A 17,771-nucleotide genomic window follows, 5' to 3' on the forward strand; every position below is an offset into this window, starting at 1 on the left:
TTCAAAGACTGTGGGTCAGGGATAAATCCTGAGAGAAAGGCGATATCCAGGATCACCATGTTAGTACTGGCATCTTTTCCATTGTACCTGGAACACAACAATACATATGTATTTGAAAGTGTAGAAATGTCCGCTATGTAGCCACAAGATCTGATTGATGCTCTGTTTCTGGTTTTTATGACCTACTGGGACACGAGCCTCAGGGTGACTTTGTGGGGTCTGTGAGAAGAGTCGTACTCTGGTAAAACCTCCACATTCATTGTGGTGGCATCACGAGGAGGTGGGATGTTGTAGTGCTGAGAAATCTGAAGAACATTGGCAGAAGAGAGTTTATTAAATATTACAAAGTAAACTGCTGCAAATTTTAAAATTTCCATACTTTTCAGAGACAGAAATATGATCTATGAACCATAGATGTTCATGTTTACTTGTTAATTGTGACAGTTTTGGCTTCATTGCCCACACATTTAAAATTTTACAACAATATTTTAAATTTAAAGATGCTTGGTATGAGGGAATGCTGCAAGGCAATGACTCAATGCTTCCTTAGATAGAAACATTTTAATCTCAATGTTGAACTGAATTAAAAATGACTTATCTTGATTTTAGTGAAAACAATATAACTTTCCTTCATAATGGGGATGCTGTCACTGACCTGCACCGAGGCACATGCAGTCCCCGTCACCTCCAGGCTGTACTTTCCTGCCACGTCCTGCAGCATTTTCTCCTGGTAGAGTAGTTTGTTGTCTGGGTTCACATCAAACGTCAGCTGACCGCTGGGAGTCTGAACTGTCACTGTGCTGGAACCTTCAGGGCTGAACACCAGATTGGAGTAGAGGGACAGAGCCTGAAGAGCCACCACCGTGTCCTACAACACACAACGTACAGGATTTATGACAGTACAATCAGGTGTCGGCTCAGAACCACATGAGTTCCGATATCATCAAGTAGTTTTTATAGGCCATATGTAAAATACCGTCTTTAGAGGCCTTTCCAAATGCAACAATTTTGCTGAGCCTAAATCTTATTGTTGTCACATCTACCAGTCTTGCTCAACCAACACTGGGCAGCAAATTAGAATTCAGCAAAGTTAACAGTGTTGTGGAAAAACTCTAATCTTGACCTTTCTACCTTGACTCACTTATTAAGAAGGGTTTGTGTCTGTTTATTTTAAATCAGGATGTGAAAGTAGACAGTTGTGATACGTGTTTTCGCCATTTACATGTTGCTGATGTTGTATAAAGAAGAAGTGAAAGTGTCTCATGCCAACAAAGATATAAAAAGCATGTATGTATTGTGCAAGCTCTGTCTCAGTCTCGGAGAGTCTTTAGGATGCTGCCTCAGCTTCTTGAATAAATTAGTACAATGGTAAAGATGCATCTTCTGTCAAAATTATTGTCTCTGTCCTATTTAAATTAATTTTCCTTGTCACTGAATAGGAAAATGTCCATAACAACAGAGAAGTAGGGTTTAGTATTATGATATAATAAACAGCCCACTATTTAAATTTTTCTTAACTTTTGGGACTGTGTTGTCAATAAATGGCACCCTTGCTCTCTTTATTGTGTTAGTTTCTTTTTGTCTGAAGAAGAAGATGTGAAATGGATAAAAGAAGAAAAAAGCTATGAGGGAGAGGTGCAATACTTCATATTTTGGTATAGACTCCAAACCAACCAAGTACAGGGCCTGTGTTAATTACATAGATATCAATACCAATACATTTTATTATTCATGTTTTATATATCAACACCTTCAGGTGTCTTTCTGTTTTTGTCTTGGAATATTTTGATAAAACCTAGGATCAAATTTGAACAAATTTTATAACTGCCAACAAAATACTTTAACATAGTAACATGATAAACAGGAAAATAAAAAAGTGCCTCTTTTCCAAAGTAAATGAAGTCAAATAATAATTTGAGAGCAAATCAAAATAAAATCTTTTTGAGAAACTACAATACTAAAATAAAATACAATTGTACAACAGCAAGACAGATTCTGAAACTAAAGTCTTGATCCAATATTGATACTAACACAGTATCCTGCACAGTGACCGCTGTCTAAAAAAGGCACAACTCATCACAAAGGACACTTCTCACCCTGGGTATTCTCTGTTTACACTGATGCCTTCAGGCAGACGATACAGAGCAATCAGAACAAGAACCAACCGATTCAGAGACAGTTTTTATCCTACAGCAATAACAAAACTAAATGCAATCAAATAACCATTAATCACTATGAATGATGTGTGTTAGAATGTAGTTATTCTTATTCTTATTTATTAGTTTTATCACCTACTTGTTATGTATTTTTTACAGTATATGTAAAGTGTGACACAAGTTTTTCTTTTTTTAGCATATGCACTGACTTACGGCAGTGCATATGCTAAAATTGACCAAAATATTTTTGGTCAATTCGTCCACCTTTAACGTTCAGCATGAGACAATAAATACAACCAAGAACCTGGTGAAAAAGAACCAAATTAGTTACAATTTGCTTATTCTGCTCATGTAAGATGAAAAAGCTGCTCCTCCTAAATAAACCTTTATAGTGACTCTGAATAGATACTGTGATAAAAGGCTACATGTTTTGGGTCGGTGGAAGTACTAGGTCGCTTGTAAAATATCCAAAAACCAATAATATGGATAATGACACATTGTACATGTTCTGTTTTCCCAGAATAAGAATCCCATTATCTTTGGAACATGTAAATCCGTTCGGTATGAGGTAAAGCATTGTTGGTCTTACAATACCTGAGTGGAGGAGAATCCTCCATAATAGTTTTGCTGAGTTGTCAACCACCGAACAATTGCTGAAGTGTAACCCAGGTCTTCAGCGGTGAGGGAGGAAGAGAGTTTGGCCAGCAGCACATAGGAGCTGATTTCCACAGACAGAGAGGCTGATGTCTCTGTTGCTGTCTGAGACCAGTGGATGAAACTTCCTAAAGCCAAACATCCATAAACTTCATGATTAAAGAGTTGTTCACTGTAATTAATTGATAATTCGCTTCCAATAACAACCTGACTTACCATCTTTGATGGCAACTGAGTCGAGGTGCTGCAGGAGATGATTTCTCGTTTCCATGTCTCCTGCCAGAGTGAAGACGTACGCCAGCAGAGCTGTAGTGTAGGTGTTGCTGAAGGTATTGATGGACTCTCTGAGGCAGGACAGGCTCTGTTTCACCACATGATCCTTTGAGAAAACAAAATGAATTTAAATGTCCTCTATAAACACAGCTATCACTTTTCTTCTCAAGTATTCTCTAAGTTGCTCAAATATCATCAATATATTACCATACAAACATGAGTCATTTATGTAAATGAATATTACAATTGGTTTTGTAAAAATGACAACAGATCAGATGGTGATCAAATTACTAATCCCTGGGACATTATGAGTGGACATGCACCCAGAAATTGTTGACCAGAAATCACTTTTAAGACTTTCAAGAAGAAATTATTTTTCTGTTTTCTTTTATAATTTAGAACATTAAGGTCATGTCAGCAATTTTTTCTAACCTCACAAATAATAAGTACCAAAGCCTAAAACAATCAAATTCTTCTTTTAATTGTTATCAAACACTAACACTTTTTTTAAATTTTGGTTTAAGACGATGCTTCAGTCTCATTTCCAGTCAGAATAAAGATGTTAGTTTGAATCTAAAGCTCTTAGAAGTGTGAATAAATTTGGCCTTGATGTTTTATTTGAACCTTTTAGTATAATTATGACACAATGTGGATTGGGAAAACAATCCTCAGCAATTTCAATCTGAATCATTTCTATGCTATCTTGTAACATCTTTTGGTTAAATTTTAATCAGGATAATTTTACAAATAAATAAAATACTATCTGCTTATAATCAAATAGGTAAATCGTAATTATAGGACTTTTTTTATCACAGGTTGGGATTTGACATCCATAAAAGTACATGATGTAAAGTAAAAGAGCAAAGATCTTTTCAAATTTACTTACATTGGAGGACATTTTCATTTCCAAAAAAGCAGCAGTTATGTAACCACTTAATGTAACTTCATCGGATACACCGCCCTGTGGAGATAAAGTATCACAAGGATTATGTTATCAAAGGGTATTCACCATTCAAAGGTAAGCAAAGTCATGTGGTAGTTTTACAGAGCCTGCATGTTTTTAAGCAACAGCTCCATACATCTGGCTTGGAAAATTAACTTTGGTTTCAGTATTTAGTTCTTTTCTGATTACGGTACTATAGCAGGCATTTGGCATGAAACATGCTAGTTCATAACATCGGGACTATATTATCCAACAACTATTGCACCCCAAATCTTCATTTGCATTATTGACAAAGCTGACACCAATTTTGTGATGATATATTCATCAGCAGTTTGTTCTAGGCATTAAAACTTAAAATTACTGTGAATTCTATCACAATAGTAAAAAGAGTTCAATCTTTTTATCTAAAGGACTTAACTGAAAAAGTTGTGAATAGTTACTAACATTTTTGGTTATTAGTTCATTTCTCATGCCACTTTCGCCTTTGAAAGCTTTAACATAACATTTTGGGACAAGGTTAAACACCCTAAATCTGTTCTTGTTCCATGTCACTGTGTCTGTAGCTAATTGTTTCTGGACTTTTAACATACTTTCATTCTGTTGTTAAAGAGTTTTCCTGACTGTTGAAAGCAGCCGGTGTCACGTTGCTTTCGTTTCAACCAAGTCTTTGACTGATCAAGTATTTCTGGGTCGATGTAGACAAAAGATTGAGCTTTGGAGAACGATCTCAGAACAAAAGCAGTCAGCCTGCGAAAAAGGAAGAAAAGAAATGTAGTACTGAGTAAAACTGATGGCATGATTAGAAAAAACAAAAAAAATTCTGAATTTAAACAGTATTAATGAATACATGAATTAACAAAAAAATATTAAATGAAAAAAAAAATTCCACATTTAAGGAGCATGTTTATTGTTGCGTATGATACACTAGGTCAAATAAAATAATATTCAAGCAGATAACTGGAGATAGCACATGGCAACGTTTATTCAGGAACGGGGAACTTCATCTTCCTCTTTGTTACATGTTCAGCTCACATCTCATTGTGCACAGCAACAGCGCCACCAATGGCAATTTGTTATATTGCTTTTATCTTCGCATTTATAACAGCCTCCAACACATAGGAGCATAATCATACCCAAAAATGTGCAACAATCTTAAATCTAGATGTTTGTTCTTTTCTGGAACACCACATTTATGTTGATAAAATACTCAGGGGGAGATTCCTCACTTTCCTTAGGTGTCAGTTTAATGACTTGTTCCGTGTAACTGCTGTGATTTGATTAATGTCAGAGTGTTCAGATTGGTTAAAGGTGTTCTCACCAGGTGTTTCCTGGTCCTGATCCAAATGTGCTATAAGCACCCTTGCTGTCTTTGTAGTTCAGCTGTCTCTGGTAGCCTGTAAGAACAGAAACAATTTTACACATGTAAAATATGAAGATGTCAACCTTCTAATTTCACTCGGCATGTTTCACATGTCTGAGCAGACTAATATTCAGAAATGAGAGATGACATGCAGCAAGACATAATGGTGCAGACTGAGCCGACAAATGAAGTGAAGCATTGACCATATATGCAAACATTTCAGGGCTGGTAAAATACAACTTGCACTTTTAATGCTTTTAATGTGCATCATTTTTAAGTGCTTTTTAAATGTTTTTTTAAGGAAAAATATACTTGGTCCATGTCTCACCAAAATACAAGACATTTACCGACTTACCGCTGGTTAAGAAGCTGAATGCCTTTTCCTTAATAGCTGGGGTTAGCTGCTGTGAATTTTGTAGATATTCAAGGATGTAGATGTTGGGAGCCAGTAGGGCCATGTTCTGCTCCCCGCATCCATACGGCATCTGCAGCAGGCCACCCAGGTTCTGCAGGGCGCGGCCCATAATGTCACCTGTGCAAAAACATACAAACAAAGCTCCCTCACTTGACTGACTATGACATATGTGTATTTAACTGAGTGAAAAATAATCAGCAGATTTAAAAACGTGTAAAGGTGCTTATGGTAGAACAGCAGTACGTGTGTTTAGTGAATAAAGCAGTTTACCCAGGACAGAGACAGCAACACGGCTCGATCCATCAATCACATTTCGAGGCAGCTGTAGCTCTGCTTCCTCAGTCAGAGCCTCTCCTGAGCTTACACAAAAAAATTTATCATTTATGAGTGATAAACCTTAACAGAAGGCCAGTTTTAAAACAAAGTAATAATAGACCTGGTCAGTAAATCATGAATGTTTCTTATATTGTCATTGATATACAACTAATACTGGAATATTGAAAGCTCCAGTATTAGATGTAAGGCAGATCTAAAGTTGAAGAAATGAAAGGAATTTTGTGACATAAAGTCCTTTCATGTCTTTGTGCGTTTGGATCAAGAATGTTGAATTCACAGTGTTCTGCTGTCAGGGTGTAGAATATTACCTTTGATGTAACATCACTCTTTCGTTTTATCTTTGTTTCCATATTAGTCAATTATTAGCCAAACTAATCAGAAACTAGGACAGGTCGTCAGTTTCACCTTTAATTTTCAAGCATCCAGCATGCCGAGGTGAATAATCCTGCGTTCCAGTTAACTCAGCAGTTGGAACTCAGAGTTGGGCTTGATGTCAGACCCAAGGTAACAGTGTTAACAGTTAAGAAGCTGGAATTTCAACATGGCGATGCCTATAGACATTGTCTGCAGTTACTCTTACAAATATCGTTTACTTTCAATAAGCAAACATCACTTTTTAATTTGCTCAGTGCGCATGGTATTGATTTTAGACACACTCTTAAAAAGCACTCAAACAAACAAAACAAAACAAACAAAGAGATATACACTTAAATGGATACAATCAAAACAAAAACAAACAGAACATAATCAATTGGTGTCACAATAAAAACAATGAAATTGTTTAACATATGTGGATTAGGGTACAGTAGGGAATAGGGAAGTTAGGAACTTAAGACAGCACATCTTCCTTCACCATTGAAATAAATTGCAGATGTACAACAATCTGAAGTGAATGCAAAAATGTTTACATCCTTTTGTGACAGTCTCACCTTTTGGACAAAGCAACCAGTTGTTCGTCTTTACTTCCTCAACTCCTTCAGCCTGGGAGAGAGGTATGAGTTAAAGCGTTAATTTTCAATGTTTTAAGAAGTCAATAATGATTTAGCTGATTTAATTTTTTTTTTTTTAAACGTTGTTTGTTTGTGCCAACCTTTACAATAAGAGGACGGGTTACAACATCAATGCGGCCTCTGTCTGGAACGCTCACAATCTCGTTGTCGCAAGAAGAGTGAGAAGGAATGGCCTCAGCAGTCACAGTCACATTCACAACCCCTAAAAAACACATCAGTTATTGACATTCTGTACTCTTTGTCAAGAATCAAATTTTTTAGGCTAAAGTGGATTTTCTTGAATTTGATCAGATTAAACAGTGGTTCCGAATGGGAACGGACACAAATTACACCTGTCTATTGACCTTCTATAATAACTCATATTTAAAGTTGTAAGAATAAAAACCTCATTCTCACCTAACACTGTGGGATTCATGGTCCAACTGAGGGTTTTCCGCTTGTTGGGACACAGACAGGATGTGTACTGGTCCCCAGAGAAGGGGGTGAGACTGTAATCTGAGGACGGGGCTGCATTTACTTTAATCTGTTAAAGAAAATACATTTGAAGCTCAGGACTCAGTGGATAAATCTGTCACTTTTACACTTTGTTACTTTGGTATGATAAATGCTTGTCCGGTGTTTTTTCCTTCTTTGTCTTGATTATGCTTTAAAATATTACTCATTCTATGCTGGTAAAGAAATGAAAACAGCTTTTTTTTGTTGTAATTTTAAAATGAGAGGTGAGTGTATAATTTGTATGCTTTCCCAGATCTCACCGTTAAAAGGTTATAGTTATGTTTTTACAACTCCCCACAAGCAGCTGTACAGAGTGAGTAGAGCATTTCTTAAAAACCCTAATAACAGGTCTGTCGGCAATAAGACAGTTTCAAGGGCTCTTCAGCAAAATGATATCATATGGCAACCTATTATGAAGCAAGCAACATTACATTTTGTCAAATGCCATCATCAAAATCATCAAGACAAGAATATACCTACCATAACTTGTTGTCACAGATTTCTTGGACAAAGAAATGTTTTTTAAAATAAATTACCCCTAAAAACTTTAATCACAGCTAAACTTTACACTGTCAGTAGAATTACTAAGAAGACGTCAGATGCTATAATAAACCCTCACCATGATGCATTTAGTCAGGTAGTTGAAGACGGTTGCCTTCAGCTCAAAGTTCTCCCCCCGGGTAATTGAGTAGGGCAGGGTGAGCTCCAGGAAGAAAGGCTGGAAGACAGTGAGCTTCTGACGAGGAGCCAAACCAAAACCTTGAGGGGACAAACAGAAAGTCTCCGTCTCCCAGGTGGTGATGGTGTCTGGGACAGTGAGGGACACATTCTTGGTTCCAGAAGATCTGGATCAACAGATACAGAAATGTATTGGGCTAAGCTTTAAATCACACTTAATTGTGATAAAGAATAATACTCAGATTATGGACAGCTTCTATCATCTACTCTATAATTCTCAGGTTCTAAGGAAAAACCTGCCACATATAAGAAAAAAAATAATGATTCTTCTCCTGTGAGCTCCCTACTCTGATCCTTCAGACTAGCCATCAGAAATTAGCAAACACCTGGTAGAATTGTACATCTACTAACCTCATAACACAAGCTACTTCTCAGTGCAAAGCTGGTTAAAAAAAACGAAAAATAAAAGAAAATTGTTAACGGATGGATAGAGGAGCAATGTTGTGATGACTTCCTGGAGGCGAGGCAGAGTTTCAGAAAGAGCACAAGCTTTTAAAGAGACAGAGGCTCAATTCTGTCATTAAATTACAAAATCAAAGTCATATTTGACATATATAGCATTTTCATAACAACTAAAGGAACAGTTACTTGATTGTGCTACAACATTGCATCCTGTGACTAGAAAATAAATAATACTACTGCCCCTTTAAGTTATCCACACAGGCCAGCGGGGCATCCAAGCACCCAAGAAAAGGATTTGGAGACATTAAAATGTTGTTTCCCAATTACGTCCTTACAGTTAAGCAGAAATGCAAACTGCTCATGTTAATTGAATAAAAATAAGTAGATGGGTGGACAATATGTCCATTGTATATGAGCTGAATTATTATTACCATTACTTCTAATGTCTCACCCTGTTTCCACGATGTCCCATATCCAGGTCTCAGGGAAAAAAGTGCGAACTGTTTCCACTGGTTGTGGAGCCATAGACCCTGCTTCACCACTCACACCCATTGGTATACTAGATCCTACTAATGGGACTTAAAAGAACCAGAAGAAAGAGAAACAGACTTGATTAAACAGTGGCACACTTTTTTCCCCCCTATTTTAGAGGTGAATTCAAAAACTGTCCTACTTGACAGCTCTGAAGTTATCACAACATACCATAATCATATTCTCTCCCCTTGAATTTGAGACATGTGGGTATGCTCATCAGCAAATTTGTTGCTGTTTTCAGTCCTACTCTCTACACAGTTTTAGACAAACAACAAAAAATACATAGAATAATACGTTTTAAATGACGTATATTTACCGTAATACGTTTTGTATTGTATGTTTGTTGTACATTTGGTACCTGGAAAACTGTATGGGCTTCCTCTGTTTCAGCAGGTGAAAAATATCTCTTCATCCTCACACTCCAGCATTTTCTGGGATCGTGGACCTTATATGGTATATATAATATTTTTCTGACAGGAAGCAACGCAAAAATCTGTGGAAAAAGATTATGGTTTAGAGCTGGGAAGTGTTCAGTAATTTTGCTTTGGGGAAAGAAGAGCTTAAGAGCTTCACTTTTATCTCGAAACATAACCATAGACAGTATGTCTCTGAAGGAGGCTAAATGTTGTTAGCTGTCACCCTGTCTTCATCCAGAGACTTTCCAGGCTCCTTGATGAGGACGCTCTGATCGATTGCACTGACGCCACACAGGGAGTCAGGCTGAGCCGTCAGCTGCAGCTTCATCTCCTCTCCTGGAACAGCCGGTGATGGAGAAAACTCCACCGACACCTGATGAGGACACAACATTTACACATACAGCTGGAACCAGACGTTTTCACACAAAGAATAAAATGCCACATCCAACTTTTTTTTTTCTCGCTGTCTAAAGTTAAATCTGACTAAACTTCTCCCATTTCTAGAATTAGCTAAATTACTTCTACCTGTTAAATGCCACAACATTGAGAGAAAGAATATGCCAGAGATTTAAATCAAAAATTTACATTCAGAATTATTAATGTCTCTTTAAGCCATAAGGGACAGACCAGATGATGATGTCATAACTTTGGAAGCTTCTTATAGGTTAACTGACACGTTTGAGTTAAGTGGAGGTACACCTGGGTGTATTTTAAGACCATATCTGAAACAAACTGCTTTATGGTTTGAAAAGTAAGAAAGAAAAAAAAATCAGCCAAGATAACAGGAACAAAATTGTGCAGCTACACATCTGGTTGATTTAGCAAATATCCATCCATCCATTTTCTTTACACCCTTGTCCCTTAGTGGGGTCTGGAGGGTTGCTGGTGCCTATCTCCAGCTATTGTTCAGGGCGAGAGGCGGGGTCACCCTGGACAGGTTGCCAGTCTGTCGCAGAGCATCACAGAGACAAACAATCATGCACACACAGACTCACACCTAGGGACAATTTGGAGAGGCCAATTAACCTGACAGTCATGTTTTTGGACTGTGGGAGGAAATCGGAGTACCCGGAGAAAACCCACGCATGCACAGGGAGAACATGCAAACTCCATGCAGAAAGACCGGCCTGGGAATCGAAGCCAGAACCTTCTTGCTGCAAGGCAACAGCTCTACCAACTGCGCCACTGTGCAGCCCAATTTAGCAAATATGTTTTTTTTTATTATTCTAACTGACCTAAAAGAAGATTTAACTTCAGACAGAAGAAAACAAGTGAATGTGTCTTTTTATTTGGTGTATCTAATTCAACTGTAACACTATTTACCCAATAAATTGTCTTATTCTAAATAAAAGTTTTATGTTGCAATGTAAAACAAGTGACGTGCTTAGCGCAAAATATGTTGCTTCTTTAGAAGTTAATATAAGGACTATATCATAATGCTGGTGGTGTCTTTTATATTTGGCACAGCTTGTTCTCTTATTTGCTGACCTTATTGCTGAAGCATTTTTCTGTTGAGAACTCGGCATTGTGAGCAATCACGTTCTGGTTGGAGAGGACAGAGTAGGCCACCACCTGGATCACAGGCGCCATGTCTGGAGACACATGCAGCTTGAAGGAGACCACGCCTTCATTCACTGGAAGAAAAAAATAACATCCAATTGTTAGACATGCTATGAGGGATTGCTGCATTTATCTGCTCTCTATGGACAAAATTAATTACATTTATAAATTCATTTCTTTGGATTTTTTCTGATCTAGTTGGGAAGAGTTTAAACCTGGATGATCAGTTCACAACTTTAAGATGTTGTTTTTCCTTTTCCATTTTGTCACCTGCTTATGTTTTGCCTTGGAAGCCCTTTAGCAGTGCTGACAAGGAACTGGTGTGTTCAATCAGCTTCAAGGGAAAAAAGAGCAAACCAGCTGTGTTTTCATCGACCATAAAATTTAGCAAATTGGAATTACGAAAGCAAATTTGCTTCATTGAAACATGGAAACTAAAACAAAAAACAAAAAAAAAACAAATTTTTCAATTAAAAGTTTTTTGCGCTATGTTGATTTTTTAATTTTTTTTTAAATCAAAAATTGTTTTATTTGGCACCGCCTTGGACAGTGCGCAGCTGGCTCTACCAAAGGTCTCACAACATTGCACACTTCATCAAAATTTTCCCTTAAAACTCCCCATATGCTACAAAGCAACTCCCAAGTGTAAGGGGTGTGTGGCTCCAATGACTAAATTAAATAGTTTCCACATAACTTGACATTTTCTTTTCTTTTTGGTGTGTATATTATGCTGCCATTTTGAGTCCAAAAGGTGTTTCTTTGCCCTCGAACCTCACACTAAAAATGACCATCCAAGCATTCTAAACTTAAAATCTGAAAAGTTTTGAATCCTTGAAGAGTCGGTCTTTACACACCTGGTTTATCTTCCACTTGAACTTGTGTTTGTCCTCCTCTGTCAATAGTTCCTCTATATAAAACCTGCGGATTTTTAGAGGAAATTAATGCAATGCATGGTTGTTATGCAAATAACAGGAATAATAAGAACAGCTGACTTGTTGGTGCTCTATTGAATTGAGCTGCTGACTATGTAAATCATTGGAGTCCAGCAAACTTCAATTCATGTTCAAGAAACCAGTTAAAGATGATTTAGCCTTTTGTAATCTGAACAGTTCTGAATACCAGTTAGTTTTGACCCCAAACCTAAGAAAAAAAAAAGTTTTTTCAGTGCCATTCTTCATCCCAGCATGCATCAAAGTTCAAAGTTTTAAAATGGCTTAGCCAAAGTTCAAAACTAAGTCTGATAAAAGTCTGTTGGGTCACTTTGAAGGAGTTTTGGAAAAGAGATGTCCTCACAGTATTGGAGGACTTTTGCCCAGTAATATAGCTCTGACTCCTAGCAAAGAACACTGAATGATGAAATTCATTAAAAGGTGTTTAGTTTAGATGTGAATAATCTACTCATCTGCTGTGAATCTAGTCCATGTGATTACAGGGTAACAGGTCTATTATAGGAACCCACATATCCCACAATTGAGATTCAGAAATTTGAGACTAGTCAAAGTCTTCTCATAGACATCACACTACAAAGCAACACCACAGGGTGGCTGGGCTCTCCCTTAGGGATAGGGTGAGAAGCTCGGTCATCCGGGAGGGACTCAGAGTAGAGCCGAGGCTCCTCCACGTCGAGAGGAGCCAGTTGAGGCTCGGGCATCTGGTAAGGATGCCTCCTGGACGCCTCCCTGGTGAGGTGTTCCGGGCACGTCCCACCGGGAGGAGGCCTCGGGGAAGACCCAGGACACGCTGGAGGGACTATGTCTCTCGGCTGGCCTGTGAACGCCTGGGGGTTCCCCCGGAGGAGCTGGAAGAAGTGGCTGGGGAGAGGGAAGTCTGGGCCTCCCTTCTTAGGCTGCTGCCCCCGCGACCCGACCCCAGATAAGCGGAAGAAAATGGATGGATGGATGGATAGATGGATGGATGGATGGATGGATGGATGGATGGATGGGTATAAAGAGAAGTATCATCCTAGGTTGAGCTATTAATTTTGTATAATTTAATTGAGCCATATGGTAATGTCATGACTATTGGTAAATTTAAATGGTTATATCAAAATTCAATTCTGTTGGTTTTTTTTTGTCTCTTTTGTGTCACATACTGTACAGGAACACTTTTACAGATCACAATGAAATACATTCTTTGACTACTTAGAAGAAGGTAATGCTGTGCTGAATTGAAAAAAAACAATGCTCTTAATACATTTTTTCCCATATCTCACAACTGTGTGAGAGTTGCTAAGCTTTGACTTGCAACTGTCAGCTATAATCAATTTTAAAACTCATTTAAAAATCTTCAGTGGTGATGACCAGAGAAACTACTCACCAGGTACATGATGTTCACAGATGTCTGTGATTCAAGCACAAAAGTGTAATTAATGGCGATTTCCACCTCTTTGTCACACAGAAGTGTTGCTTTGCTCTTTTCTATCTTCAATGAGCTGGTAGATTTTAGTTCAGCAGAGGGAGGTTGAAACTGCCAAACTACACGACGCTCTGAGGGAATGTAAGCCGTTCTACTCGGAGGGAACCTCAATCTTGGTAAACTGCTCACCTGATTATAGAAAAAAATATTATAGACAGATCTGATGGTGGTTGGAAGGTAAACTGAAATTGTGTTGTACTGTTTTTGTAGTGCACTATAAGTGCAAGTTGAGAGCCATGATTTACTTACACCAAATAAAATATCTCCAACATAAGTGTCTGTGCTGACAGTGAAAGTGGCAAAACCATTGGAGTCAGTTGTGAGGTTCTGCAGTAAACGTGAAGACCAAACATGACCCTCAATCAAGTACAGCGTCATGTTATTAATGGGCATCCCATTGAAGTGAACAGCCTTGACCTGTTGAAAGTACAATTTTGGAGTAAAAATAGTGTAATGGCCATTGTTCAGAAATGTAATACATTTCTTGTTGTTTTGATTTTTTGTCACATTTAAATGTTTCAGATTTAAACCAAATTTTAAAATGAAACATAGCTTGAGTAAATAGAGAATGCAGTTTTCAATTGATGATTCATTAAAGTAGAAATCTATCCAAAGGTTATCCTTGTCTGATATTAACATTTGTTTGATGGGCTAACATTTAAGTGTGACAAATAAGCGAAGCCCATGAAGTCTGTAAAGAGAGAAATATTTTTTTCACTGCTCTGAATTATTCTTACTTTTCCCTCCAAATTTGAGCCTTTGACATACATCTTGGGAAGATCAACAAAAGCCAGCTTTCCAATAACATATGAAAGTTGTATTTTCATCATTTGAGAGTGTGAAACACCTGAAAGTAAAAAAAAAAAACAATGATATGATTGTCATATCTGAAGAATTATTCCGAAAAACTCTGCTTTAAAAAAGGAAGAGTCGAGTAGCTGGACTTACCTGTTCCCTCCTCTTCCACGGTGGCACTTATATCAAGTCTATTTTTTGCTAAGTTTGGTCTAATTTTGGTGAAACTTGACATTTTAAATTCAAATGTAGTACAGCCTGTTGTGTCCACCTAAAAAGTAAAAGTGAAGAAAAAAACAAGTTGAGATGAATACAACAAACGGTAGAAACAATTAGTTTAGACTGACGTTTTCTGTGAAATGACTGACTAACATCCTGGTCCAATCAGCAATAAAGAGATTAGAGTTTTTAACCTGTAATGTTTGTCTTTAGATTTAAATTATTGCATGCACATGTGAAAATTATTTGTCAATCTATTAATATTTGTTTTTAGCATTATTTATGTCGTGTGCATTTTTAGTATAGATACCTTTAGGTACAGTATACATGTGGCTAACTTTACCTGCTTTGTCATTGTCTCACAGGGAGGTGTTATCTGAAGCTCCTCTAGATTTCCAGACTGCTCAAGAGGTCGGCACACCTTCACTGTAACATTTCCTGGTACAGGCTGTCCGTATGTGTACCTGGTTAAATTGGAACAGATTCATCAACAAAGAATAACTGTATTATTATTTTTTTAAGTTCTGATATTTATTTACTAGAAAAAATGCATTACTTACTTTGAACACACTTTAGTTTCAAACTCTTTCTGCACAATACAGATTTCTTCTTTTACATTCATGTTTACATCAAATTTGGGCAAGACTGAACACATAAACGGTACATGTTACCAGGTAGATTTTAAGAGAAAAGATTTTCTTAAAAAAAGAAAAGATTCCTAACATACCATATTTCTCCACTTTGAAGGGGTGATAGTTCTTAAGTCCACCGACTGTCACTATGATGTTGTATGATCCTTCACGGGCTTCAGAGTTTAAGGAATATGAGAGCTGCAGTATTTTGGTGAATGTTTCATTGAGCCACTGTCCGATTCTGTTCTGTTTCGGATCCTGTTCGGTCAGATAAAAAACAATGAGAGACTATACATGTCAGATGACCTGTCAAGGCCCTTCAGGCATTTCAATGAGGGCTTATTTATTAAATTAATTATTTATTGGAGCTTCTAATAATAAATACAATACTGTATTTCAATTTCTTTTATAATTATTAATTAATTATTTTCTAATGAAGAAAAGCAACCAATCATTAGGCAATAACTCTCTGTTCCTTGGCAGAAAAACATCTCACAGCTGTCTGAGTCCCGCAACTAGAAAATGCACTTAAAAAGTTGAAAGTAAAACTGAAATATGTGGATAACAGGTATTATCTGCAATCCATACCTGTGGGGTAAAAAAGATCAAATACTTTGTTGTCTACATAAATGGAAATTTGACTTAAATAATCTGTCAGATTCCTCACATAAGAACAACACACAAACAACACAAACGTTCCTCAAAATGATTGGAAAAGAAAGCTAAAATGTGATCAACCCTGAGTTGATCACAGGGTAGATCAACCCTGTGATCAACCCAGGGTTGATCTACCCTGTTTCCTTCTAAACGCAGTTTAGAAGGAAACTGTGTTGTTTCCTTCTAATCGCAGAGCTGGATAGTTGCCATGAATGAAGAAATACCAGCTGTCGCAACAACAACAAAAACAAAAACAACTAAACCTACAGGTTAAGCAGTTTGTATTTTCTTACCTCTAGTTCAATGACCTCGTACTGTTGGACAAAGAGAGGAAAAAGAAAAGTCTGAGTCAAGCAAAAAAGAGAACAATATGGAAAGTTTCATTATCATTATCTGGTGCAAGTTATTCATTTTCATGCCTTAGAGTGACAGTCTCATTTGGTGATGTCGGACAAAGAAAGAAGCTGATTTTAGAAACCTGTTTCGAACAGCTATTGGCTCAAACTATTGATCGTTCAGCAGACTGATTGTAGACATTCCAGATCTTTAGTTAAGCAGCACACATGGCTACATCACCCTCACCAAATAATTTTAAAAAGAAAAACTATGAAGACACAATGAAAATGCTTCTGGCAGTAAACCAGGCTGGCCGGTGTAGCCATGAAGGTTTGAGATCAGAAACAACATTTTTTGAAAACGACTACCAGATTGGATACATTTCACATTCCCACGTCTTTTTTTAAATTATTTGAAACTATTTTGTCTTTGGACTCCTAATTGTGCATGTTTAAACATTAACATGACCCACTTCTAGGGGGTGTGCAGTATTTGAACAGTGATCAAATAAACCCTTTGATTTGTTTACATTCTACATGGATCTTTTTAACAATAATATTTAGCCACTTACCAGCTGATTTATTGGTCTGAACTTTGCATCCATTGAGACCACTCTGAAATGAACTACGAGAAGTTTTCAGATCATATGGATGTTTTAGGTGAACGGCATTAACTTGTCAAAGAGAACAATGATTGATACATTTTTTCTGGTAACCAAGTTACCTGTCTGTCCAGGGAGGTAGATCGGTTTGTCTGTTTGGATTAAGGTCATGGGTTGGTAGGTTTTGATTAGGACTTTCCTGACTTCTTCTGAGTAAAATGTGTTTCCTCGTACCTGCACCTCTAATGTCTGCACCTCTTCTTTTTTCACTAAAGGGATCTGTGTCAACAAAAATTTTGCAATGACGTGAAACATGAAACTCTTGCTCGTGACACAATGTTGTCTTTGAAATAATAGATATTTGCTTGTGATTGAAAAGCATGCAGTGCCAGGTTTTCTTGAAAGTTGACCTGAAACTGAATGCATTCAAGAAACTCCTCCGTAGAGGTCTTCTCAAGAAGGATGGTGTTGTTTTCTTGAGACCTCAAAGTGACGGTCATGGTCAGAGTCTCGTTGGGCTCCATGAGACTCGCACAGAATTTGGTCTGAGCTCCAGCTTCCAGGACAGCAGGAATCGTCACCATGTAATATCTGCAGACAGTGAACATGCAGCTGTAATTTCTGTGGTCTGAATCCTCTTGGGAGTGGAAAACTACCACAATTTACATTCAAATTAATTATAAATATATTTCTGAAATGTTCATATAAACTCACGGCTTGGCCAAGATTGGACCAACACATGTTGCACAAAAGAAGACCCACAGAATCCATGTCCACTTCTGGTTCCCAGGATGACCCATGTCTGACTGCACTGATCCTCTGAG

At 37.4% G+C, this 17,771-nt stretch overlaps 1 protein-coding gene across 2 annotated transcripts in view; it reads right to left on the reverse strand.

Annotated features, from left to right (window-relative positions):
• The window catches only part of LOC103474953 (alpha-2-macroglobulin-like), a 39,217-nt gene extending 21,446 nt beyond the window's left edge, over nucleotides 1-17,771 (reverse strand). For both annotated transcript variants that reach the window (XM_017308377.1, XM_008426247.2), the window contains exons 1-3: nucleotides 17,662-17,771; nucleotides 17,358-17,538; nucleotides 17,070-17,226 (exon numbers count right to left, since the gene is read on the reverse strand). In XM_017308377.1, the coding sequence (XP_017163866.1) occupies nucleotides 17,070-17,226; nucleotides 17,358-17,538; nucleotides 17,662-17,747 (424 nt within the window). In that variant the 5' untranslated portion in view covers nucleotides 17,748-17,771. The remainder of the gene's footprint in view (nucleotides 1-17,069; nucleotides 17,227-17,357; nucleotides 17,539-17,661) is intronic.

Source organism: Poecilia reticulata, linkage group LG13, assembly GCF_000633615.1.
Source record: "Poecilia reticulata strain Guanapo linkage group LG13, Guppy_female_1.0+MT, whole genome shotgun sequence".
In the NCBI taxonomy this organism is placed as follows: domain Eukaryota; kingdom Metazoa; phylum Chordata; class Actinopteri; order Cyprinodontiformes; family Poeciliidae; genus Poecilia; species Poecilia reticulata.